Consider the following 27,525-nt stretch of genomic DNA (forward strand, 5'->3'; position numbering starts at 1 on the left):
AACTGTAAGTCGCTCTGGATAAGAGCATCTGTTAAATGACCAAAATGTAAATGTGTCACGTGATCAATGGCTTTGTCCATTCATTGTGTAACACCCAGTATAGGCAAAGTCTGAATGATGGGAGCTCCCTTAATAACAAAAGACTATCATTAGAGTCAAATCCAACCACTGAGTTCTCTCATCAGTTTGTAATCCAAATGAAGCAGCTTCTCTTCTCATCTCTAGGCCTAAACATTTCTCTTATTTGACTACTGAGGAGTGAGTGACCTGTCATCCTCTGACTTTTGTAGAGGATAATGATTCGGATGTGTCAGTCTTTGTTAGTAGTTCACCCTACAGGACAGGACAGGTTAACAACTGTTTAACAATGTGTTTGCTTGTTTGCTTGTGTCTGTCTGTCTGTCTATCTGTGCCCTCAGAGAGATTGAACAGTGGCTACCCCTCCGCCCTCTGCGTCTCGGCCCCCGCCCTCCGCGTCTCGCCCCCCACCCTCTGCGTCTCGCCCCCCGCTGCCCCCTCTGATGGACCGCATGAGGAAGATCAAGCGGCAGCTGTCCCTCACCCTGAGGGGGGGCAACAGTGGGGACAAGACCAGCGAGACCATCAGCCCTCAGGACACAGCGCACAGTCACAGTGACTCCGGTACAGTGGCTGATACAAACCAACACAATACAGTGACTCCAGTACAGGCTGACCCATACAAAGTTACCTACAGTGCATTTGGAAAGTATTCAGACCCCTTGACTTTTTCCACATTTTGTTACGTTACAGCCTTATTCTAAAATGGATTCAATAAAACATTTTCTTCATCAATCTACTCATAATACCCCATAATGAAAAAGCGAAAACAGGTTTTTAGAAATGTTTGCAAATGTATTAAAAATAAAAAACAGATAACTGAAGTATTCAGATCCTTTGCTATGATACTCGAAATTGAGCTCAGGTCCATCCTGTTTCCATTGATCATCCTTGAGATGTTTCTACAACTTGATTAGAGTCCACCTGTGGTAAGTTCAATTGATTGGACATGATTTGAAAAGGCACACACCTGTCTATATAAGGTCCCACAGTTGACAGTGCATGTCAGAGGAAAAACCAAGCCATTAAGTTGAAGGAATTGTCCGTAGAGCTCAGAGACAGGATTGTGTTGAGGCACAGATCTAGGGAAGGTTACCAAAACATTTCTGCAGCATTGAAGATCCCCAAGAACCCAGTGGCCTCCATCATTCTTAAATGGAAGAAGTTTGGAACCACCAAGACTCTTCCTAGAGCTGGCCGCCCAGCCAAACTGAGCAATCGGTGGAGAAGGGCCTTGGTAAGGGAGGTGACCAAGAACCCGATGGTCACAGCTCCAGAGTTCCTCTGTGGAGATGGGAGAACCTTCCAGAAGGACAACCATCTCTGCAGCACTCCACCATTCAGGCCTTTATGGTAGCGTGGCCAGACGGAAACCACTCCTCAGTAAAAGGCACATGACAGCCCGTTTGGAGTTTGCCAGAAGGCACCTAACGACTCTCAGACCATGAGAAACAAGATTCTATGGTCTGATGAAACCAAGATTGAACTCTTTGGCCTGAATGCCAAGTGTCACGTCTGGAGGAAACCTGGCACCATCCCTACGGTGAAGCATGGTGGTGGCAGCATCATGCTGTGGGGATGTTTTTCAGCGGTAGGGACTGGGAGACTAGTCAGGATCAAGGGAAAGATGAATGGAGCAAAGTACAGAGAGATCCTTAATGAAAACCTGCTCCAGAGCGCTCAGGACCTCAGACTGGGGCGAAGGTTCACCTTCCAACAGGACAACGGCCCTAAGCACACAGCCAAGACAACGCAGGAGTGGCTTGGAGACTTGTCTCCGAATGTCCTTGAGTTGCACAGCCAGAGCCTGGACTTGAACCCGATCAAACCTCTGGATAGACCTTAAAATAGCTGTGCAGCGACGCTCCCCATCCAACCTGACAGAGCTAGAGAGGATCTGCAGAGAAGAATGGGAGAAACTCTCTAAATACAGGTGTGCCAAGCTTGTAGCGTCATACCCAAGAAGACTCGAGGCTGTAATCGCTGCCAAAGGTGCTTCAACAAAGTGCTGAGGAAACGGTCTGAATACTTATGTAAATGTTATATTTCCTGTTTTTTTTTTTTTATACATTTGCAAAAAATTCTAAAAACCAGTTTTTGCTTTTTCATTATGGGGTATTGTGTGTAGATTGATGAAGAAAAAAAACAATTTTAGAATAAGGCTGTAACGTAACAAAATGTGGAAAAAGTCAAGGGGTCTGAATACTTTCCGAAAACACTGTACACAATACAGTGACTCCAATACCGGCTGACGCCTACCAAGTTACCAACACAATACAACTGTAGGCTACCACAACCCTTAATTATTACACTGTAACAACTAATCTGGCAATATCTTTGACCAATTAGGCCTAATTGTCAAAGAAGTAATAACAAGTGAAACTGCGGACAGCTTTGTAGTTCAATGTGCAGAATATTTAGTTTAGTTTGGACCATCATTATGCTGAAGGTGGGAGTTATTTTATCCTTCATTTCATAATGGTGATATGAAAAACGAAACGGTGTGATGAAAAGCGTTTTGCCCTTATCGCACAGCACTCAAATTGAGTGACTCAACTGATATTCTTACCAGAGACAAAATGTGTAATCTCCAAATGTTTAGAACTATACTCATAAATATTTCAATTAGGTCTGCTGTAAAAGGTTACATTTCTTTCTCCTTATACAAGCATGTCACACATGACTGGGCGACCTCAAACCAACGGTGACTCAGTATCATTTGTGGGAGTACTTTACATGCCACGGAGTAGTGTCACTCTTGTGCAAAGCTCTGCAGTGCACACACTATACCCTTCTATGGCTTCTCTGCTACAGGGAATACATGGTTTAGGGTAGTGGATGCGGTAGACCATCACTCACAGATTCACACACAAAATAGACCTAGCTACACTATTCCAAATCCTATATGGCTCCCTCCTGAAGGATCTGGTGATGATGGGATGGGATGGGGGGAGTGTGTGTGTGGGATAACGGCGCTTCTGGTTCCTGCTTGCTATTCTTCATTTAATTCCGACGCATGTCTCTTCCAGCATGGCTCTCTGTGCTCTAATACTGGCTGTATTGATGCTGTCTCAGGAGGTTTCAATGAAACGACTTCAGTCTACTCGCCTCAACTTGACTCCCTGGTGGAAAAAAAACAACTACAACTAATTTGTGCAATAAAACCAATCAACATTTTAATAAAATAAAAAACAGTTTAGAATGAAAATTAATTTGGCTTTGTGAAGTAATGAATAAAGTGCTGTTGCGTAACATAATTTACCATCAATTGTGTCCATAAGAGATTATTAGAGGCGGTAAGCACGGGCCACATCTGGCCTGTACAATACAATGAAGCCAATTCATGCAGCTCAGAAACTTCTCAGTAACCCTGTTGCTAATACTGAAGGTTTTCCTTGTCAATTGACCCCATATATTTTTGTCTTCCAGTGTGTATTAACCTCTTTTGGAAAGTGAATCGCATGCTCTGAAAGATGGACGTGTGTACGTGTTTTCCCTGTTCATTTGGTTGATCCTTTCATTTAAAGTTACCTGCTCTTTTTCTTTCTTGTCTTTCCTTCCCTGTTTCTTCTCATCTTAACCACCATTACTCTATTCCTCTCTACCAAATGTTACTGCCTACCTCTCTAACATTTTCTCTACCTCTGTAACATTTTCTCTACCTCTGTAACATGTTCTCTACCTCTGTAACATTTTCTCTACCTCTGTAACATTTTCTCTACCTCTGTAACATTTTCTCTACCTCTGTAACATTTTCTCTACCTCTGTAACATTTTCTCTACCTCTGTAACATTTTCACCACTTCTGTTACATTTTCACCACTTCTGTTACATTTTCCCCAATAATACATCTTCATCCATTACTTTAATTTGTTTTTCTCTTTATTTTTCTCTTCTTTCTTTCTACACCTCCTCCCCCCTTTGTTGTCCTGTCTTCATCCCAATCATTATCCGTTTCCTCTTTCATTTGCTTTGGCCTCCTTTGATGTCTGTACCCCTGTCCCCCATCATATCATGCCCTGCCGTACCCTGTGTCCCCCTTCCACCACACCACCTCAAACCCACCTCCACCTGCATTGTCCTTCGTGTCTCCCACCCGTACCCCATTCCTCCCTCCTGTGTGTGTCTCCCCCTGTGTCTCTGCCTCCCCACCCTTCTCTCTCCCAGAGACCATGTCAGTGCGGGGCGGTGGCACTGGCAGTTTGCGGGGTTCAGTGCGAGCCGGTGGTGGTGGAGGCTCGTTCAGCATGCACTCCCTGCTCCAGTCGTACGGCTCCGCCCTGCGCCGACCACGCAGCCTGGGCCGCAGCCTCAGCTCCTATCTCAACCACACCACACGCCTGGGTACAAAACACTTGGCCCACACAGGGAAGGGGAATGTGTGTGTGTCTGCTCTGGGAGTGTGTGTGTGACCTCTGGCCACAAGTGCGTGAGTGTATATGTTAAGGGTGTGTCATGTTATGACTGGTAATGCTGTAGACTTACAGTGCCTTCAGAAAGTATTCACACCCCTTTGACTTATTCCACATTTTGTTGTGTTACAGCCTAAATCCAAAATTGATTAAATAGATTTTGTTTTCTCTCACCAATCTACACACAATACCCCATAATGACAAAGTCAAAACATGTTTTCAGAAATGTTTGCAAATGTATTGAAAATTAAATAATGAAATATCTCATTTACATAAGTATTCACACCCCTGAGTCAATACTTTGTAGAAGCACCTTTGGTGGTGATTACAGCTTTCAGTCGTCTTGGGTATGTCTGTATCAGCTTTGCTTGGCGGTGATTACAGCTTTCAGTCGTCTTGGGTATGTCTGTATCAGCTTTGCACATCTAGATTCTGGGATTGTCTCCCATTCTTCCTTGCAGATTTTCTCGTGCTCTTAAGTTAGATAGGGAGAGGCAGTGAACAGCAATCTTTACGTTTTTCCACAGATTTTCAATGGGATTCAAGTCTGGGCTTTGGCTGGGCCACTCAAGGACTTTCACAATCTTGTTTTGAAGCCATTCCAGCGTTGCTTTGGCTGTATGCTTGGGGTTATTGTCCTGTTGGAATGTAAATCTTTGCCCCAGTCTAAGGTTGTTTACACTCCATCCTTACCAGTCTCCTAGTCCCTGCTGCTGAAAAGCATCCCCATAGCATGATGCTGCCACCACCATGCTTCACGGTAGGGATGGTGTTAGATGGGTGATGAGCTGTGCCTGGTTTTCTACAGACATAGCACTTTGCATTCAGGCCAAAGAGTACAATTTTTGTCCCAGCAGATCACAGAATTGTTTGCCATATGATCTCAGTCTTTCACATGCCTTTTTGCAAACTCCAGGTGTGCTGTCATGTGCCTTTTTCTCAGGAGTGGCTTCCGTCTTGTCACTCTCCCATAAAGCCCAGATTGGTGAAGTGCTGTAGAGACTGTTGTCCTTCTACCAGGTTCTCCCATCTCAGCCATGGAACTCTAGTTCTGTCCGAGTGGTCATTGGGTTCTTGGTCACCTCCCTGACCAAGGCCCTTGCCCGGTGGCTCAGTTTGGTCAGACGGCCAGCTCTAGGCAATCTGGGTAGTTACATATTTTCTCAATTTCTCAACGATGGAGACCACTGTGCTCTTGGAAACTTTCAACACTCTAGAAATTGTTTTATACCCTTCCCCAGATATATGCCTCATCACAATTATATCTCGGAGATCTACGGACAGTTCCATGGACTTCATGGTATAGCTTCTGCTCTGACATGCACTGTCAACTGTGGGACCTTATATAGACAGGTGTGTTTCTTTCTAAATCATGTCCAAACAATTGAATTGGCCACAGGTGGACTCCAATCAAGTTTTAGTGACATCTCAAGGATGATCAAAGGACACTGGATGCACCTGAGCTCAATTTGGATTGTCATAGCAAAGGAGTGTGAATACTTATGTAAATGAGATTTTTGTATTTCATTTTCAATATATTTGCAAACATTTCACTTTGTCATTATGGGGTATTGTGTGTAGATGGGTAAAAAAAAATAATGTTTTAATCCATTTTGAATTCAGGCTGTAACGCAACAAACTGTGCAGTAAGTCAAGGGGTATGCATACTTTCTGAATGCACTGTTTATGCCAGTTTTTTTTTTGTCCTCTTATGGGATTAAGTTAATTACGTATTTGAATACTGTTTGGAGAGTAGGTGTAAAAGCTGATAAGCACATCACACCAGTGCTGTATAACAAGTTAACAACAGTGAGTGAAACCTGTAATAGTTGTAGTGGGAGAGAACCGTGAAGAAACAAACGCTAAGACATCAGGGAAGATGTGCTTTAGCACTCAAACCTTACTGTGATGGCAGTAGCAGATACACCGCATGCTCAACTCCAAGTGCCTTTTTACCAAAACGCTTCCCCGGTTTTCCCAGAAAGCAAACATATAAAGAAAGTGAACAGACACAGGGCGAGTAAAAAGTTATTGTCAATAGTAGTAAGATTATGATAGTTAGATTGCGATAGGACATCGAGAGCTGGTAACCCTAGCACTCTTCTATGTGGACCAGGAGTTGAGTGTGTTGCTGTGTGTTTGTACAGAGATAGTCCATGAAGATGTGAAGATCGGCTCTGATGGGGAGAGTGACCAGGTCTCGGCCACCTCTTCTGATGAAGTACACAGTCCTGTCAAGGTCCGCCTCAGGAACAACTCTGTACGCAAGATATCCACCGAGGTACACTCATACATTCTCACACACACACACACACACACACACACACACACACACACACACACACACACTCTCTCTCATAACACATGAGGTGTTGTATCCTAACCTTTAACCTTTAAACTCTAACCTTGCATCTTTTCTGTTAGGATATAAACAAGCGGTTGTCCTTGCCTGCGGACATCCGTCTCCCAGACGGCTACCTGGAGAAGTTCTGTCTGAACAGTCCTCTTTTTGACAAGCCTCTGAGCCGGAGGCTAAGGAGAGTCTCCCTGGTAGGTTACTGCCCTCTCCCTCTCTCAAACCTGCTCCATGTCCTCATGCTCACTCTGTCTGGCCCATGCTCACTCTGTCTGGCCCATGCTCACTCTGTCTGGCCCATGCTCACTCTGTCTGGCCCATGCTCACTCTGTCTGGCCCATGCTCACTCTGTCTGGCCCATGCTCACTCTGTCTGGCCCATGCTCACTCTGTCTGGCCCATGCTCACTCTGTCTGGCCCATGCTCACTCTGTCTGGCCCATGCTCACTCTGTCTGGCCCATGCTCACTCTGTCTGGCCCATGCTCACTCTGTCTGGCCCATGCTCACTCTGTCTGGCCCATGCTTTTTTCATGAGCTGTCTTGTCCCTGTGTGTGTTAAGCTCTTAAGACTCTCCCTCCTGCATTTTAGTTCTTGTATTTTCATGTGCACTACAATTTTGTTCACCCTTGCTGTTATGCCTTGCTATCCTGTTCCTCCACCATTTTCTTTCATTCATATTTATTCAAGGTCGGAGCTTATTCATTCACTGCCAGACATCTCAACAGAAGTGGTTGCACGTGTCTTGATGAGATTGACCTTCATTGTATCATCTTCCTGGATAAAGCCAGTCCCGTAGTTCATCTTCCTGGATAAAGCCGGTCTCGTAGTTCAGCTTCCTGGATAAAGCCAGTCTCGTAGTTCATCTTCCTGGATAAAGCCGGTCTCGTAGTTCATCTTCCTGGATAAAGCCGGTCTCGTAGTTCAGCTTCCTGGAGAAAGCCAGTCTCGTAGTTCAGCTTCCTGAATAAAGCCAGTCTCGTAGTTCACCTTCCTGGATAAAGCCAGTCTCGTAGTTTGTAACAATGTTCTGGAGTCTGTCTGTCTGTCATATTTGTGAATAACAAAGCATGTTCTCATTCTGTGATTTTACACGTGGTAAGACTTCTATAATCATCTAAAGATATACTGTGTTTTTTCTCTCAGTCAGAGATTGGCTTTGGGAAGCTGGAGACCTATGTGAAGCTGGATAAGCTAGGAGAGGTATGCAGTTTCACACATATACATTTCACATTACCCCTCAGGCCTTGTTGATTTACTCTCAACCTCTGCTGCCAAACATTTGTCCTGGCAGTGTTGAGGTTTGCTTCTGCTACTATTCACATGTAGTGTATGTACGTTTACTGCTTACATTATGTGCTCGTACTGTAGTCTGTATGTAAGTACTGTCTCTCTCCCCCAGGGAACCTATGCCACGGTATACAAAGGGCGCAGCAAGCTGACAGACAACCTGGTGGCCCTGAAAGAGATCCGGTTGGAGCACGAGGAGGGGGCTCCCTGCACCGCCATCAGAGAGGGTGAGACCACCACGCCACCACAGGGCTGGCACTGGGCACGGTACCCAAACACCTTTGTGTCGGGTGGGCCTGGGCCCGGGCCGCCAGCTAAAAATAAAACCCAACAGGTTGGAAAGTGGAAACCAGAGCAAGCCAAGGGAGCACTGGCTATTTACAGGATTGACCTCAGTCACACACAGTTGCTGCTGCTGCAACTGGCCTCAGATATGGAAATAGTTAAGTCTGGTTTTTAATCATGCGTTGGTTATCTCTCTCTCCCCCAGTGTCTCTGCTGAAAGATCTGAAACACGCCAACATAGTGACCCTCCATGACATAATCCACACGCAGAAGTCTCTCACGCTGGTCTTTGAGTACCTGGTGAGTCATCGTCCACACAGAAAGAAAGAGAAGTAAAACAGAGTGACACGCGTCACACACACTGTTCATCTGTCGGCTCCTTACATTTAGAATGAAAACAAATCCAAATGTATTTGTTTGTGCCAGTGTCAACATTTGTGTAAATAATTTGTGATTTGTCACGCAGGATAAAGACCTTAAGCAGTATCTGGAGGACTGTGGCAACTCTATCCACATGCACAATGTGAAGGTGAGGCACATATCAGCCTACAATACCTTGACAAATGATATACATTACATGCTTTAGCATGTATCATAAAACAGGGAATTCTATCATTCCAGTCCGAAGTATACATTTCCTTAACAATAGATGAATTGGCACGGTGCTAATAGTTTTTTTAATGTGTAATTAGTGATTAGTAGGGTCTTATTGGTGTTTTTTGTCTTTGCACATTGTCTCCCTATGGCTCTCTCTCACCTACAGTATACCTCTCATATCTCAGTGTGTCCCTGTGTCTCTGGGTGGTCTGTGGTATTATCATGTCTGTGTCTCAGTGTGTCCCTTTGTCTCTGGGTGGTCTGTGGTATTGTCATGTCTGTGTCTCTGGGTGGTCTGTGGTATTATCATGTCTGTGTCTCTGGGTGGTCTGTCTCAGTGTGCCCCTCTGTCTCTGGGTGGTCTGTGGTATTGTCATGTCTGTGTCTCTGGGTGGTCTGTGGTATTGTCATGTCTGTGTCTCTGGGTGGTCTGTGGGTGGTCTGCGTCTCTGGGGGGTCTGTGGGTGGTCTGCGTCTCTGGGGGGTCTGTGGGTGGTCTGCGTCTCTGGGGGGTCTGTGTCTCTGGGTGGTCTGTGTCTGTGGTATTGTCATGTATTTGCAGTGTTCTTATCTCCTGTCTGTTACTGTGTCTGTCCTCCTCAGCTCTTCCTGTTCCAGCTGCTGCGTGGCCTCAACTACTGCCACTGCCGCAAAGTCCTCCACAGAGACCTCAAACCCCAGAACCTGCTCATCAATGACCGCGGAGAGCTCAAACTGGCTGACTTTGGTCAGTACCTCCTCTAACTGTACAGACAGAGTCTTATCACCACACCTCAGAAGTCTCTGTGGAACCAGAGTGTTATCTGTAGTGCTTCAGTTTAACGTCCTCAATAGTCTGTTGAGAGTAACGACAAAACAGTACGGTAAGAAAAAAGGACATCAGTGTTTTGTTGGTAGCAAAAATAGTTTTTCCGGTGTAATAAGCCAATATGCCCCAAGAGCCTCTTTCACAAACTGTCCTGTTAAAATGTTAAGCTTCTTTCAAGCGTTTTGGTGAATAGTGAGTCATGTTTTTGTCTCAGGCCTGGCCCGGGCTAAGTCCATTCCCACCAAGACATACTCCAACGAGGTGGTGACGCTATGGTACCGTCCCCCAGACATCCTCCTAGGAAGCACTGACTACTCAACACAGATAGATATGTGGTAGGAATACACTATTGTTCATAGCCAATCAGGTTGATATTGAAGTTTCGTTAAAACATTCTGTTATAAAATGTCAGTAAAGTTGTTATAGTAACGTTATATTTTGCCTCTGTAGGGGAGTGGGTTGTATCTTCTATGAGATGTCTACAGGCCGTCCCCTGTTCCCTGGCTCCACAGTGGAGGAGGAGCTGCACTTTATCTTTAAACTGCTAGGTGAGACTGTACACCCGTCGCTGCCCATCTTTCTCCATGGTGTGGACCTGCCCTTTTGAAGGAAAGGAGAACAGGAGAAAATGCCATTTGGCACCATTGAGAGGGCTAAGGACATAAAAGATCCCTTCCTTTTCAATGTCTTGAGAGTTGAAGCACGTGTGTTTTGTGTCTGTTCCAGGTACACCCAATGAGACGTCTTGGCCTGGAATCACCTCCAATGAGGAATTTGTCTCGTACAACTACCCCCGGTACAGAGCGGACTGTCTACAGAACCACACACCCAGGTGATGCAGTGCTCATCACTGTGACTGCTTATGACACGTTAGACCTGCTCGTTCAATGAGAGTTACTTTAATTTGTTGTGTATTTGTTGTTTTTCCTAGACTGGACAATGAAGGAGTGGAACTGCTGTCCAAACTGCTGCAGGTGAGACCACACCTGTGACAACATTGTCATCATTGACAAACTCCCATCTCACCTTTTTAGATAATCCTCCCGATAGTCTTCGAGGTGTTCGTTGCCATTATCAACAGTAGACGTCGACAGTAGAGTGGATCTGTTTTTCCGTCTGTGTTTCAGTTTGAGGGAAAGAAGCGTATCTCAGCGGAGGAGGCCATGAGGCATCCATACTTCCACAGTCTGGGAGACAGAGTGATCACACTGCCTGACAGTGCGTTGGCCTTCACTCCTACACACATGACACACACACACTCACACAACTATAACATTATTAACAGCAGTGTAGTCTCATGTCATTGGTAAATAAATGTATAATATGAATGTATCCTCTCCTAGCTACATCAATATTTGCACTTCAAGACATTCAGCTGGAGAAGGAGCCCGGAGATAGAGCCAGCTCATTGTCTGACTCGGGTAAGTTCCTCTCTTTACTGTGGTATTTCATCACATATACTAAAAGTCTTATTTTAATGTCCCAACTTCCTTTGTACGAAATGTAAACTTAATTGCTACATCACTGTGTTCCAGAGCTCGTACAGGGATGCCTAAGGTTCCGGCACACCTTAGGTATATTCAGTTCACTTCCTTCTCTCACGAGGAGGCTGCGAACCATCCCCTTTTTTCCCCCTCTGATGCACCAATGTGTCAAGTCTATCAACCCATGACTTTTAACAATGAAAATGTAACCATTCTCAAAACACCTCCTTAGATTTTGAGGCTAGAAGAATATTGTATGTCAAGAGTACTTTACGTTATGTCAAGAGTACTTTACGTTATGTCAAGAGTACTTTACGTTATGTCAAGAGTACTTTACATTATGTCAAGAGTACTTTATGTTATGTCAAGGGTACTTTACATTATGTCAAGAGTACTTTATGTTATGTCAAGGGTACTTTACGTTATGTCAAGAGTACTTTACGTTATGTCAATAGTACTTTACGTTATGTCAAGAGTACTTTACATACTTTACATTTATTTACAGGTGTACATCCATACAGAGCACATTAGGTGATCTTCACTTTCAATGGAAATTCCCACTGTTCATCGTACTACATACTGATACACAATCCTTTTAAGAAAGGAGTAGCAAGAGCAGTGTACTCAGATATTTAAGTACGCTAGGCTAGCTTTTTATCAATTTCGCCTCAGACATTTGTTAGAAATGAACACAAACAGCATGCATCACTGAACAGCACCTTGAATACAAGACTATCCTCGAACAAACACCAAGTCACATCACATCAACAGGGCTAGTGCACAGTACACTCCACCTCTGAATGGTTATAGGTTTTATTTGCTAAAATTGATGTCTCTGGTTGGTCCCCTGTTCTTCCTGGTTGTGTTTGATTGGTTGAAAGCAACACTCTGACCTGACATGCCTGCCCTCAGCTCTGACTCAGGAGCATTCAGTCCCCTGGTCATTATGCGTTGTAGTCGGCGCACCTCAGTCTGATCACTGGTCGGTGTAGTGATGGAGAATGAGCTTCTCATAAGAACCTGCTTCCCTTAACCTCCCGCCTGAGGAGCTCTCACTGGACCCAGACAATCAGAGAATCATTATTGGTGTTCTCTTGGCTATTTATGAGCTGTCTTTTACTGAGGAAAACAACGACTTTTTACTAAATGTAATAAAACACCGACTACTAAACCCCTGCTCAACAATGAAAATCAATATTCAAATTATGCCCAACACACACAGTAAAAAATGTAAAGAGAAATCGATTGCCCTGTTTCTTACATAATCCAAATATCAGCCATGGATAGAATGTGTGAGTTGTTTTGTAACACAGTTACAGTGAGGGAAAAAAGTATTTGATCCCCTGCTGATTTTGTACGTTTGCCCACTGACAAAGAAATGATCAGTCTACAATTTTAATGGTAGGTTTATTTGAACAGTGAGAGACAGAATAACAATAAAAAAATCCAGAAAAATGCATGTAAAAATTTTTATAAATTGATTTGCATTTTAATTAGGGAAATAAGTATTTGACCCCCTCTCAATCAGAAAGATTTCTGGCTCCCAGGTGTCTTTTATACAGGTAACGAGCTGAGATTAGGAGCACACTCTTAAAGGGAGTGCTCCTAATCTCAGCTTGTTAACTGTATAAAAGACACCTGTCCACAGAAGCAATCAATCAATCAGATTCCAAACTCTCCACCATGGCCAAGACCGACGAGCTCTCCAAGGATGTCAGGGACAAGATTGTAGACCTACACAAGGCTGGAATGGGCTACAAGACCATCGCCAAGCAGCTTGGTGAGAAGGTGACAACAGTTGGTGCGATTATTCGCAAATGGAAGAAACACAAAATAACTCTCAATCTCCCTCGGCCTGGGGCTCCATGCAAGATCTCACCTTGTGGAGTTGCAATGATCATGAGAACAGTGAGGAATCAGCCCAGAACTACACGGGAGGATCTTGTCAATGATCTCAAGGCAGCTGGGACCATAGTCACCAAGAAAACAATTGGTAACACACTACGCCGTGAAGGACTGAAATCCTGCAGCGCCCGCAAGGTCCCCCTGCTCAAGAAAGCACATATACAGGCCCGTCTGAAGATTGCCAATGAACATCTGAATGATTCAGAGGAGAACTGGGTGAAAGTGTTGTGGTCAGATGAGACCAAAATCGAGCTCTTTGGCATCAACTCAACTCGCCGTGTTTGGAGGAGGAGGAATGCTGCCTTTGACCCCAAGAACACCATCCCCACCGTCAAACATGGAGGTTGAAACATTATGCTTTGGGGGTGTTTTTCTGCTAACTTCACCGCATCAAAGGGACGATGGACGGGGCCATGTACCGGCAAATCTTGGGTGAGAACCTCCTTCCCTCAGCCAGGGCATTGAAAATGGGTCGTGGATGGGTATTCCAGCATGACAATGACCCAAAACACACGGCCAAGGCAACAAAGGAGTGGCTCAAGAAGAAGCACATTAAGGTCCTGGAGTGGCCTAGCCAGTCTCCAGACCTTAATCCCATAGAAAATCTGTGGAGGGAGCTGAAGATTCGAGTTGCCAAACGTCAGGCTCGAAACCTTAATGACTTGGAGAAGATCTGCAAAGAGGAGTGGGACAAAATCCCTCCTGAGATGTGTGCAAACCTGGTGGCCAACTACAAGAAACGTCTGACCTCTGTGATTGCCAACAAGGGTTTTGCCACCAAGTACTAAGTCATGTTTTGCAGAGGGGTCAAATACTTATTTCCCTCATTAAAATGCAAATCAATTTATAACATTTTTGACATGCGTTTTTCTGGATTATTTTGTTGTTATTCTGTCTCTCACTGTTCAAATAAACCTACCATTAAAATTATAGACTGATCATTTCTTTGTCAGTGGGCAAACATACAAAATCAGCAGGGGATCAAATACTTTTTTCCCTCACTGTATAATGAGAAATTCATGATTACATAATTTCCTGCATTAATTATTCATCCGTCTTTCTGAGGCATGTTCTGCTCTCTCACCCTAAACTCGTTCCTGTTATATCACAGAGGAAGGGTTAACCGTCCTGTAATCTAACTCCTGATTTAGCCTGAGGAGTGGGATGGTAATGAGAGGTTGGATCTCTGACTCATTCTCATTTAAAACACTGCTGCTATTCTATCTACTTTAAGCTTATCAACAATGCGGAAGAGAAAATTACAGTTTACTTCAACTATGTTTGACGTTAATACTGTGCAATACTCCGTATAGTATATTTTTAACATGCAAACATTTCGGCCTCCCAGGACTTGGTGTATTTGAGATTAGTGCAGAGTAATTTGCATTTCTCCCCTTCTTGTCACACCAAAGGGGAATGCTGATGTGACATTGCTTGTGGGGACCTAACCCACTGAGTTGTCCTGTATCAAAACCCTATGTTTGTTCCTGCTCTTCTCGCTCTCTCTTTCTTTGGGCCCACGCCCACATTCATCTGTTTCAACACTGAATTTGTATTGTGGGCCCTGTTTTGACAATGCAAAGTGAAAATACGGCACTAGTGTCAAATAATACCATAATGCTCCCAATATCTGTACTTTAATTTATTTCAAATATTTTTTGGACATCCATGGAGGGCAGCGGTAATTAATGATGGTTTAGAACGTAATTATGTGGATACAAAACACGCATTTGTGTTCCATTTTGACACAAGTGCTGCTTATTTACATTGTCAACATATCACTGTGTGAGTGCTGTATGTCTTCATACTGTGTCAGCAGCACCTTTCTTAGCCTGATGGAACCTTCTCCCGCTGGTCTCTGTTCAAGTACCTGTGATGATGATGAGGATGAGTGTTCTTCCTGGGATCTATCTCTCTCTCCTCTCACTGTCTCTCACTTCTGTCTCTCTCTCCTCACAGTGAACAGCATATCTCGACGACAGAGCCTGCTCTTCTGAGTGGAGTGGGAGAAACACGGATGAACGAGAGGACGAGAAGCTGAGACATTTCCGTGTGCGATGAAGGGATACATATTTATCTTCTTTATACCTTTTGAATTGTCATTGTTGGTCCACTTAGTGTTGAGAGAGGGTCACTAGCTGTTTACATGTGCGACGAGGCTGAGGAGGATAACTGTTATTTTCTAATTTGTTTGCGCTCAATATGCACTCTCTCCTCTAAATAGAAGCGTTTACTGTCACAGACACACTCTTACCATCACGTATACTGTAAATGCTGACAGGCAAAGAAAGCCTTACTGTTTTTCCTTATATAGCTAGCTACTGTGATGTTTAGTTTACAGGCTGACATAATTGCAATCCTGTATAATTCAATTTAGACATGTCAGGACATTCTTTGAATGCAATAATCATCACCCGTAAATTTTCACGGATTTGGACCAAAGTTTTCGACTCACTTAAATTATGCACATTGATATTGCAATACCCCTAGCTAGAACCTTTCTATTTTTGATTGTATAATACCACAATGAAGGAATAATTCGAAAAATGACAAGGCTTGAATAAGTGATGAGTTGTCTTCTAACTGAGGGAGGAGTAAAATGGCGAGGCTATAGTGTCTCACCTTGGTCTTCCACACCCCATCTCCACCACAGCAAGGATATACCATCTATCCCTCCCATCTCCACCACAGCAAGGTTTTACCATCTATCCCTCCCATCTCCACCACAGCAAGGTTTTACCATCTATCCCTCCCATCTCCACCACAGCAAGGTTTTACCATCTATCCCTCCCATCTCCACCACAGCAAGGTTTTACCATCTATCCCTCCCATCTCCACCACAGCAAGGTTTTACCATCTATCCCTCCCATCTCCACCACAGCAAGGTTTTACCATCTATCCCTCCCATCTCCACCACAGCAAGGTTTTACCATCTATCCCTCCCATCTCCGTAAGCATTGCAGTGGGAGATTAGTTCAGTACCAGGTAGATTAATCCAAACAGTGTCATGGCGGCATTTGGGGGAAATCCTCATGTTGTATTTATTTATTTATTTTCATAATGCTGTGCTTGGCTGATATGGTACAATGGTTTGAAAGAGAAATGCAGCACTTCTGTTCTATTTTCACACAACGTTTTGCAATTCTCTGAGGAATCCATAGCACTTACAGGAATTCTCCTCATTCTTGCAGGGATTTGGGGAACCAAAAACCTGGAGATGCGAGTTCTCTTTTATTGAGTATATAGACATGCATCCAATACAAATTGAGCTTCCACAGTGAAACATCACAACCCTGATAGGTTTAACGACTCTCTAGGCCACAGGGTACAGTATTGTTGGGTGTAATGTAATTGTGTTTACATCTCTCCCTGTTTGGAGTGAAAGAGACAAAGTCTGTGCAAATTGCCCCACTGTGTACGGAGTGATGTGTGTTCATCATTCTGGGGAGAGTGAGAGAGTACACCAGACACAGTGTTACATCGCCTGCTGATGTAGTTAGCCCACCTATCAACCATGACTGTTGTTGAAAGCAGTGGTTCACAACCTTTTTCAGTTTACTGTATCACCAACTGAATGTTGCTCTGCCCGGAGTACCCGTGAAGTACCCCATCATGTACATTTTACCAGTAGGCCTATGGTCTCATGAGTCTTCTCAAGTACCCCTGTGGATAGGTCCTAGTACCCCTGGTTGGGAACCACTGTTCTAAAGCACTTCAGTATGTGGAATCGTTGAAAACCAAAGTGAACATGCATAAAACTGTCATCTGAAATTTCTGGCTCGTCATTTTGAATGGGGATAGATGTTTCAAACCTCAAATAACCGAAGTATACATTTTTGGATTGAGGCTGTAACTTGTAGACAAATGCAGTTGGATATGAATTCTCACCATCTCAACCTGTGGGTTGGGGTGTGATCCTAGCAGCGAGATCTTGTGAACTTAGTAAGTGTGAATGAGTGAGTGTGTGTGCTGTCTGGATGCATGTGTGAGAGTGAGAGAGTCAGATGGTCAGAGCAGAGGATATGTGTCGTAAAGCACGGCAGTGTTATATTGTGGAAAAAGACTATGGTACGTTGTAAATAACCTTAGATTATTTTACGGAACAGAGCAGAGGACTGTGCAATGAGATGAGAGGACCCTCTTCTCAATATGTAATTTTTAAGATAAGAATATAATTTTCGTACGATGATCATTGATAATATTGTTATTGTGTTCATATTATTTTAATGAGAAAAGGTTGTTTGTTCATAGAATACATAATCAGTGTAGATTTTTGAATTTGATGTTTATTATTGGTTTGTTTTCGCTGATGGTGAAAGTGGCTCTTCCAAATACATTCTCATAAGAAGCATGGATATGTTGCCATGGAAGGGCTAATAGGTTGTGGTCGTGAAGTTGCCTCTTGTCCCATTTATATTAGGCAATAACTGTTGTACTACGCAATAACAAGTTATGTAGTATGTGAACCCTGTCCAAATTTACCAGTGGATTGAATACTTTATATCTAACACAAAAAACAATGAAGTCACAACTAAAAGTAGAACAAAAAAATACTGGAGACTGTTTTATTGCCCATTGTCACTTTTACATTTGGATTCAAATAGTGAGATTTTGATATCAATGTTGACTAAGAGTTTTTTGTTGTTTGTTAGCCAAGAAACAAGAAAGTTATTGTAGTTTTCAGTATGGATAAAACTGTTTAACATTTCTTTAGAAAGCAAAACAAGTTCAATTCTAAGGTGTAGTGCATGTGCCGATGTGAAGACTGTGTTCTTTAGTTTACTTGTCAAGGAGAGTTGGATTACAGATTGGACAATGCAATCGAGTCTTGGTTTTGAAGCAACTTTACCATACAACCCAGCATATCTAATGGGCATGTGATGTGTTGATGAGGAAGAGGTTGAAAAGGTGTACGAATATGTACTGTAAACTAGTTTGTGTATATATGTATGTACTGTACTGTAAATCATACAATTTGAAAAGGAATTTAAACAAACACAAGCAATACATTTGGCAAATGTCTGATGCAGAAGCCTGCCAAACAAGTTCGTGCTCTGATAGCATTTAGGAATGTAATGTAATGTGGAGGCAACAGTACACAGCATTATGATAGGATGTTCATCCTATAGTTGGTTGGGAAATCTGTGCCATATTCAGAAGGTATAACACTACAGAATGTTGCAGATATAAATGGAATGTAGCCTATGGCGCAACCAACACATTAGACCGACATTTTTCTCTGACAGGTTCTTCATGGCTGCACCTCTGAATATGTTCTAGATCTGTGTGTATATTGTATGGATATGTAAATGCTCAAGATGTTTTGTGAAGAGAATGCTTTTGGTAAAAACTGGATAAGGATATTCAAAAGCTCTTTGGATTGCAGCAATAGTTATTATTTTTCCCAACTGAGCAGCAGTTTGGAAAGGACTACAGTGTAAATTGTCAAGTGAAATACCATTATGAACCTGTGGTTATTATATTGGTAACACACTGAAATACCACACCATTATGAAGCTGTGGTTATTTAATCGGTGACACTGAAATACCACAGATATATGGCTGACTGTTGAGAGCACCCTTCTGGGTAGCGACACACAATCTTCCAGGACTTGTCAGATGGACTAGATACATTGAAAAACGGAGCTTGGCACATTTGCTTTATGGAAGCAAAATAATTCACGCAAATGCTTTATTCTTCACAACTACATACATTTTGTCAGACAATGTAATGGAAAAGAACATATTTACAGTCATAACAGTCACTGGCCAATGTAATATTTGCTCCTGTATTTATCTACTCTTTGTGAGTGTCTCAATATTTTAATGTCATTTTACTACAAACACTTATCCATAAATAATGCCATTCGGAATAGTATTTGATGAATGCAATTGTCCTCTGAGGTTTGATTTAGGCAAAGTTTCACTTTAATTAAATGGGCGTGTATTAATGTTCTTCACGCTCTTAGCTCACCCCAGTGAATTGGGAGGATTAAGACAGAATACTATAGACAGATTATTTTGATTGACTCATCATTTTACAAAACCAGAGGGAAAAGATAGGCTATTCCCTTTCACTCAATGTTGTTCAAATGTTGTCAAATCTAGATCAAAGGAACTTGGTTATATGAGCTATTAGTATATTCCCCATTAAAGAGGAATTCATTTTAAAAGCTCAAAATTTACAAACCACAATTTTGAACAGATGATTACAGCATTGGTTGTGTAATTCTCCTCCTTTTTATAGAAAATATTTTTGGTGATATAATGCTATGCTATATTGTCTGCATCTGTACATTTCAAATTGTATTACCTTTTGACTGGATTTATTAAGATATTTCATAGTCTCTACCGGTTGATATACTGTTAATTGACATTTTAGTGATCCAATTGACATTTTAGTCATTTAGCAGACACTCTTATCCAGAGCGACTTACAATTAGTGAGTGCATACATTTTTCATACTGGGCCCTCGTGGGAAATCAACAAACAAATGTGTACAACACAGCTATAAATGCACGCCTCCACGTGTATTGTAAAAGAGCTTTGCTTTTGGCTGCCATCAGCTTTTGCCTCAGTCCAATACCAAAGTTATCTGCAACATTGCATGATATGATTCTTCCAAACTTTGCTCAGAAGCTGTCAACTTGCTCTGTGTGTCTTTAAGTCAGCCATTTTCTTCCAAGTCACTGCAAACTATAAATTGCTTTACTGAGTCCACATACAGTGCTGTGAAAAAGTATTTGCCCCCTTTCTGATTTTCTCTGTTTTTGACACTGAATGTTATCAGATCTTCAACCAAAACCTAATATTAGATCAATGGAACTTAAGTGAAGAAATGACACAACAATTACATACTTATATAGTTTATTTAATAAACAATGTTATGCAACACCCAATGCCCTGTGTAAAAAAAAGTAATTGCACCCTTACACTCAAACTGGTTGTGCCAATGACTGCAACCAAATGCTTCCTGCAGTCTCTCACATCGCTGTGGAGGAATTTTGGCCCACTCTTCCATTGAGAACTGCTTTAACTCAGCGACATTTGTGGGTTTTCAAATATGAACTGCTCATTTCAGGTCCTGCCACAACATCGCAATCAGGATTAGGTCTGAACTTTGACTAGAACATTCCAAAACTTCAAATGTGTTGCTTATCAGCCATTCTGATGTAGACTTGATTGTGTGTTTTGGATCATTGTCTTGCTGCATGACCCAGCTGCGCTTCAGCTTCAGTTCAAGGACGGCTGGCCTGACATTCTCCTGTAGAATTCTCTGATACAGAGCAGAATTCATTGTTCCTTCAATGATGGCAAGTTGTCCAGGTCCTGAGGCAGCAAAGCATCCCCAAACCATCACACTACCACAACCATGCTTGACCGTTGGTATGAGGTTCTTACTGTGGAATGCAGTGTTTGGTTTTCGAGCAAACATAACGGGACCCATGTCGTCCAAAAAGTTATACTTTTGACTCATCTGTCCATAGAACATTCTTCCAAGAGTCTTGATGATCTTCCAGGTGTTTTTTGGCTAACTTCAGTATACTTTTTGGAGAACATGGGTCCCATTATGTCTAGCAAAAACCAAACACTGCATTCCGCAGTACAGTAAGAACCTTATACTAACGGTCAAGCATGGTGGTGGTAGTGTGATAGTTTGGGGATGCTTTTCTGCCTCAGGACCTGGACTACTTGTCATCAGTAGAGTAACAATGCTCAGTATCAGAGAATTCTAGAATTCTACAGGAGAATGTCAGGCCATCCATCCATAAGCTGAAGCGCAGCTGGATCATGCAGCAAGACAATGATCCATAACACACAATCAAGTCTACATCAGAATGGCTGAAAAGCAACACATTTTATGTTTTGGAATAGTCAAAGTCCAAACTTAATCCTGATTGAGATGTTGTGGCAGGACCTGAAATGAGCAGTTCATGCTTGAAAACCCACAAATGTTGCTGAGTTAAAGCAGTTCTGCATTGAAGAGTGGGCCAAAATTCCTCCACAGCGATGTGAGACTGATCAACAACTGAATGAAGCATTTGGTTGCAATCATTGCAGCTAAAGGTGGCACAACCAGTTATTGAATGTAAGGGGGCTATTACTTTTTCACACAGGGGCATTAAGTGTTTCATAACTTACTTATTACATTTATTTAATAAAGAATCAAATTGTTATGTGTGTACACAGATTTTGGTTGAAGATCTGATAACATTCAGTATCAAAAATATGCAAAAATGTAAAGAAATCAGAAAAGAGGCAAATACTTTTTCACAGCACTGTACTTGTTACGATTCAAGTATGGTAAAGTGTCATGAATATATAAATGTTGTAAGATGTTAATTCTATGTATTCAAAAATATATAGCTCAATAAAGTTGTACATTTCTCAAGATTGTTATCTGGTTTGTGGTGTCATTTCAATATTGTATATCACATTTCAATAAATGATCTGGGCTCCCAAAAGGACTGAATTTATCTAATATATAAACAACTTTTGGAAAGCTCATATTCTGAGCTAGCTATTAAAAAAGTATGGCCCACAGATCTAATTGAATCTGAACAACCCTTCATCTGAAACAGAATATGGAAAAATATGACCTTGGAATCCTGTAATCCGAACCATCAATTTATACATGTTAAATTTGTTCACAGACTGTATTTAACACCAAGGAAATGTTTTAGGATGAAATTAACCCTAACTGTTCACTGTGTCCCCTAAATCAGGTAGGAGGTAAGGAGGTGCCGTTCCCCTCACAGCTCCGTAGGCAATTACTTTATACTATTCCAGGTATTCCTTAAAGAGGTAGGGTTTCAAGTGTCTCCGGAAGGTGGTCAGTGACTCCGCTGTCCTGGCGTCTTGGGCGAGCTTGTTCCACCATTGGGGTGCCAGAGCAGCAAATAGCTTTGACTGGGCTGAGCGGGAACTGTGCTTCCGTAGAGGTAGGTGAGCTAGCAGGCCAGAGGTGGATGAACGTAGTGCCCTCGTTTGGGTGTAGGGTCTGATCAGAGCCTGAAGGTAAGGAGGTGCCGTTCCCCTCACAGCTCCGTAGGCAAGCACCATGGCCTTGTAGTAGATGCGAGCCTCAACTGGAAGCCAGTGGAGTGTGCTGAGGAGCGGGGTGACATGAGAGAACTTGGGAAGGTCGAACACCAGACGGGCTGCAGCGTTCTGGATAAGTTGTAGGGGTTTAATGGCACAGGCAGGGAGCCCAGCCAACAGCGAGTTACAGTAATCCAGACGGGAGATGACAAGTGCCTGGATTAGGACCTGTGCCGCTTTCTGTGCAAGGTAGGGTCGTACTCTGCGAATGTTGTAGAGCATGAACCTGCAGGATCGGGTCACCACTTTGATGTTAGCGGAGAACGACAGGGTGTTGTCCAGGGTCACGCCAAGGTTCTTTGCACTCTGGGAGGAGGACACAATGGAGTTGTCAACCGTGATGGCGAGATCATGGAGCGGGCAGTCCTTCCCCGGGAGGAAGAGCAGCTCCGTCTTGCCGAGGTTCAGCTTGAGGTGGTGATCCGACATCCACACTGATATGTCTGCCAGACATGCAGAGATGCGATTCGCCACCTGGTTATCAGAAGCGGGAAAGGAAATTAATTGTGTGTTGTCTGCGTAGCAATGATAGGAGAGACCATGTGAGGATATGACAGAGCCAAGTGACTTGGTGTATAGAGAGAATAGGAGAGGGCCTAGAACTGAGCCCTGGGGGACACCAGTGTTGAGAGCACGTGGTGCATACTCAGCAGACTTTTATTTTTTATAATCAGCAGACATGTCACCCACTGAGCATGTTTGGGATGATCTGGATCGACGTGTACGACAGCGTGTTCCAGTTCCCGCCAATATCCAGCAACGTTGCACAGTCATTGAAGAGGGATGGGACAACATTCCTCAGGCCACAATCAACAGCCTGATCAACTGTATGTGAAAGAGATGTGTTGCGTTGCACACCAGATACTGACTGGTTTTCTGATCCATGCCACTACCTTTTTTAAAAAAAAGGTATTTGTGACCAACAGATGTATATCTGTATTCCCAGTCATGTGAAATCCATAGATTAGGACCTAATTCATTTATTATGAACTGTAACTTTAAATGAACTGTAACTCAGTAAAATCATTGAAATTGTTGTAGGTTGCTTTATATTTTTGTTCAGTTTATATATATACACTAGATGACTGATAGGGGGCGCTGTGTTGAAGCCTCCGTGCCTCCATCTTGGCTCCATTGTAAAAAATATTTTGGAAGCTATACAAACTTTTTTTGTCCAAGTTTATTCTATTACAGGCCCCTTCATGCATACATTTACATTCTATTTTTATGTGAGCAAAAAATATATATAAATGTTTTCCTTAAAGTATAATTTTTTTTAGATTACTAATGTTATTGTCCCCACTACAACAAAAAACTATGTAAATACATGTCATTTTGTCCTTGAAACATTTAATTGAAATACTGTAGAATACCATTCATTCCTATGGAGGACTGCTCCTACTGGGGAGTGCCAATATGGCCAACCGGTGGCTTCAAAGCCTCTCAATGGCCAATACATAACATTTGCAATCCAGGCTCCCAAAACAATTTCCAAATGTTGCCTCACATCTATTCTGATGGTGGGGAGTGATGGTCGATGACATCTATGATCAACTGCGTTACCTTGCTTGAGCAAATTCGAATCACTCACTGGTCACTCATCGTGTAATGCCTGATTGTTTTCAAAATGGAAGCGCAGAAGAATGCACGTGAACTTTTCACTGAAGCAGTGAGAGCAGTCCTAGAAACTTGGCCTGTTTTACAGGTAGGTGAATATGTCATATATCAAACACTGTATATTCGGGCACAGGCTCTAATGGTGTAATTATTCCGTCATAAATAGCAATAATGTCACACGAGCCGTGCTGACACCTGGCTAGCTTGCTACTGTAACTACGTTAGCTATCTGTAGTTTGTGGACTGTGCTGTATTTTTCCTCCATATACTGTTTGGTTAGCTAGCTCTATAGCGACAACGTTATAAGCGTGTCAGCCTCAAAGAGATCCATAATGTACACCGATTAAACAGTATACCGATGTTTGTAGTTACGTGTGTAATAAATAGTGTACAAACGTTGTTTTGCAGATCGCAGTTGATAATGGGTTTGGAGGCGTGTACGGCCAACAGAAGGCAGACTGGATGGTGGATGTGGTCCAACAATATTTTCATGACAACGGTAACCTGACCCATGATTTCCATACATAGACTAACGTTACCCAAAGAATATCTATTGTATTATTATATACACTGCTCAAAAAAATAAAGGGAACACTTAAACAACACAATGTAACTCCAAGTGAATCACACTTCTGTGAAATCAAACTGTCCACTTAGGAAGCAACACTGATTGACAATATATTTCACATGCTGTTGTGCAAATGGAATAGACAACAGGTGGAAATTATAGGCAATTAGCAAGACACCCCCAATAAAGGACTGGTTTTGCAGGTGGTGACCACAGACCACTTCTCAGTTCCTATGCTTCCTGGCTGATGTTTTGGTCACTTTTGAATGCTGGCGGTGCTTTCACTCTAGTGGTAGCATGAGACGGAGTCTACAACCCACACAAGTGGCTCAGGTAGTGCAGCTCATCCAGGATGGCACATCAATGCGAGCTGTGGCAAGAAGGTTTGCTGTGTCTGTCAGCGTAGTGTCCAGAGCATGGAGGCGCTACCAGGAGACAGGCCAATACATCAGGAGACGTGGAGGAGGCCGTAGGAGGGCAACAACCCAGCAGCAGGACTGCTACCTCCGCCTTTGTGCAAGGAGGAGCAGGAGGAGCACTGCCAGAGCCCTGCAAAATGACCTCCAGCAGGCCACAAATGTGCATGTGTCTGCTCAAACGGTCAGAAACAGACTCCATGAGGATGGTATGAGGGCCCGACGTCCACAGGTGGGGGTTGTGCTTACAGCCCAACACCGTGCAGGACGTTTGGCATTTGCCAGAGAACACTAAGATTGGCAAATTCGCCACTGGCGCCCTGTACTCTTCACAGATGAAAGCAGGTTCACACTGAGCACGTGACAGACGTGACAGAGTCTGGAGACGCTGTGGAGAACGTTCTGCTGCCTGCAACATCCTCCAGCATGACCGGTTTGGCGGTGGGTCAGTCATGGTGTGGGGTGGCATTTCTTTGGGGGGCCGCACAGCCCTCCATGTGCTCGCCAGAGGTAGCCTGACTGCCATTAGGTACCGAGATGAGATCCTCAGACCCCTTGTGAGACCATATGCTGGTGCGGTTGGCCCTGGATTCCTCCTAATGCAAGACAATGCTAGACCTCATGTGGCTGGAGTGTGTCAGCAGTTCCTGCAAGAGGAAGGCATTGATGCTATGGACTGACCCGCCCGTTCCCCAGACCTGAATCCAATTGAGCACATCTGGGACATCATGTCTCGCTCCATCCACCAACGCCACGTTGCACCACAGACTGTCCAGGAGTTGGCGGATGCTTTAGTCCAGGTTTGGGAGGAGATCCCTCAGGAGACCATCCGCCACCTCATCAGGAGCATGCCCAGGCGTTGTAGGGAGGTCATACAGGCACGTGGAGGCCACACACACTACTGAGCCTCATTTTGACTTGTTTTAAGGACATTACATCAAAGTTGGATCAGCCTGTAGTGTGGTTTTCCACTTTAATTTTGAGGGTGACTCCAAATCCAGACCTCCATGGGTTGATAAATTTGATTTCCATTGATAATTTTTGTGTGATTTTGTTGTCAGCACATTCAACTATGTAAAGAAGAAAGTATTTAATAAGATTATTTCATTCATTCAGATCTAGGATGAGTTATTTTAGTGTTCCCTTTATTTTTTTGAGCAGTGTACTTTGCCTCTTCCTCTCTGCGTTACCGCACAACTGCTATGATGAAGCACCCGTGTCTGCTCTGTTTAGATCACTTATTGACATGCTGAACAGTTCCAGCCAGCCTTCCAGCTAATTGGATGTTGTTTGTTTACAGCAAACCTGCAGCCAGATGAAGTGGAGGACTACATAGCAGACCTTATGAACAATGAGTTTGATACAGTGGTGGATGATGGCAGTTTACCTCAGGTGCACATCTTGTGTTTTCAATTTAGACATTTAAAATGTCAACACACAATATTGGGGCTATCTGAACCTACCAATGTCTTTTCATTTTCAACCATCCGCATTCTTAATGTCAAGAAGTATCTAAATCAATGCTTTCTTCATTGATCAGGTGGCACAGAAAGTTAGCCAGATCTTCACGCAGTGTCAACAAGGAAAGCTTGCAGAGGTCAAAGAGCAGATAGCCAAACTTAAGAAGAAGAGTGCAGAACGAGCCAAGGTCACACCTCAACCAAACAATGCTGATGGAGAGGAGAGTGATGGAGATGAGACAGAGGTATGACGTGTTTTACTGGTATAACTGTCAAATTAACTATTTTGGACTGAAAGTCAGTCGTGTCAATTATGAAAAGGTTGTCCTTATGTAATCCACAGTCCATGGAGTTTGAAGCAGCAACGTCAACAAACCCCCCGAGTAGTGCAGCACCCAAACAGACAGATAAACCCCAGTCTCAAGAGGAAGACGATGGCTGGACGACGGTAGTGCGCAAGAAGTGACACTACTGTAGCAGTCCAAGTAAAGAACGGAGGAAGTGCCGAGTGAATAAATGAATTAGGATTTTACTGCCGCTTAAGCTCTGGAATCGCTTCCTAACACTGTTGCTGTTTTCTTTTATACGTGTCCCTCCTATGGCTCTGTCATATTGGGAGGATGGACATATCTTCTGATGAGCTGAGGAAAACCTGGACACGTATACCTCGGAGTTCATTTATGCAGGTGTCAGGAGGCATCTGACGAACTGTCACTGTTTATTACAAGAATTTCAGTGTTTTTGTAAAGCTGCATGTGTGGAATTACATTTAAAAAGGAGTACATTGAAATCAATTTAAGTAGCGATTAAGTAACCATCTTTATAGTGTATACCACTCACCTACACAATGGTGTGTATTACTGAGAAAGGGATAGAAAGTGTAAGCCTTTGCACTGATCACAATTACATTAACTGTGATCCATGTTCTCTTTTGATATCAGATGGATAGAAGTCTACCTGCTTACAGCATATGACTATTTACAGTATCATAGTAAAAGTTGTCTACAGTGCTAAATACAAAACTTGTCAACAGCCAACTTAAGAATAGTAAATTAAGTACATTAAATCAATTCACCATCTCTTGGCCACATTATGACAGTGGCATACAGTACTCTAAATAAACTGGCTGAATCTGGTTTCCGAAAAAGAT

General features: G+C 43.0%; 2 protein-coding genes across 3 annotated transcripts; both read left to right on the top strand.

Moving 5' to 3' along the window:
* Window positions 1-4,091: 4,091 nt before the first annotated feature.
* On the top strand, window positions 4,092-20,265 carry cdk16 (cyclin dependent kinase 16; the record flags this gene model as incomplete). The annotated part of the gene is given in 18 exon segments (XM_084187643.1): window positions 4,092-4,133; window positions 4,136-4,160; window positions 4,163-4,206; window positions 4,208-4,421; window positions 6,637-6,770; window positions 6,914-7,039; window positions 7,990-8,046; window positions 8,246-8,360; window positions 8,624-8,718; window positions 8,885-8,947; window positions 9,619-9,742; window positions 10,038-10,158; window positions 10,274-10,371; window positions 10,550-10,655; window positions 10,755-10,797; window positions 10,951-11,041; window positions 11,167-11,244; window positions 15,172-20,265. Coding segments are annotated over 18 exon segments (1,614 nt in total). The 3' UTR covers window positions 15,210-20,265.
* A 3,445-nt stretch (window positions 20,266-23,710) lies between these two features.
* On the top strand, window positions 23,711-27,511 carry tsr2 (TSR2 ribosome maturation factor). 2 transcript variants are annotated; one of them, XM_084187660.1, is made up of 5 exons: window positions 23,711-24,019; window positions 24,340-24,430; window positions 26,216-26,307; window positions 26,456-26,620; window positions 26,697-27,511. In XM_084187660.1, exons 1-5 carry the CDS (start codon window positions 23,942-23,944, stop codon window positions 26,709-26,711), a joined length of 441 nt encoding a protein of 146 aa, XP_084043786.1. In that variant the 5' UTR covers window positions 23,711-23,941; the 3' UTR covers window positions 26,712-27,511. The 2 variants fall into 2 exon arrangements, with proteins under 2 accessions (XP_084043786.1, XP_084043785.1); XM_084187659.1 differs by having other exon boundaries at window positions 26,719-27,511.
* Window positions 27,512-27,525: the final 14 nt, after the last annotated feature.

The sequence above is a fragment of the Coregonus lavaretus genome, assembly GCF_964263955.1.
Source record: "Coregonus lavaretus genome assembly, chromosome: 22".
NCBI classification, from domain to species: Eukaryota; Metazoa; Chordata; class Actinopteri; order Salmoniformes; family Salmonidae; genus Coregonus; species Coregonus lavaretus.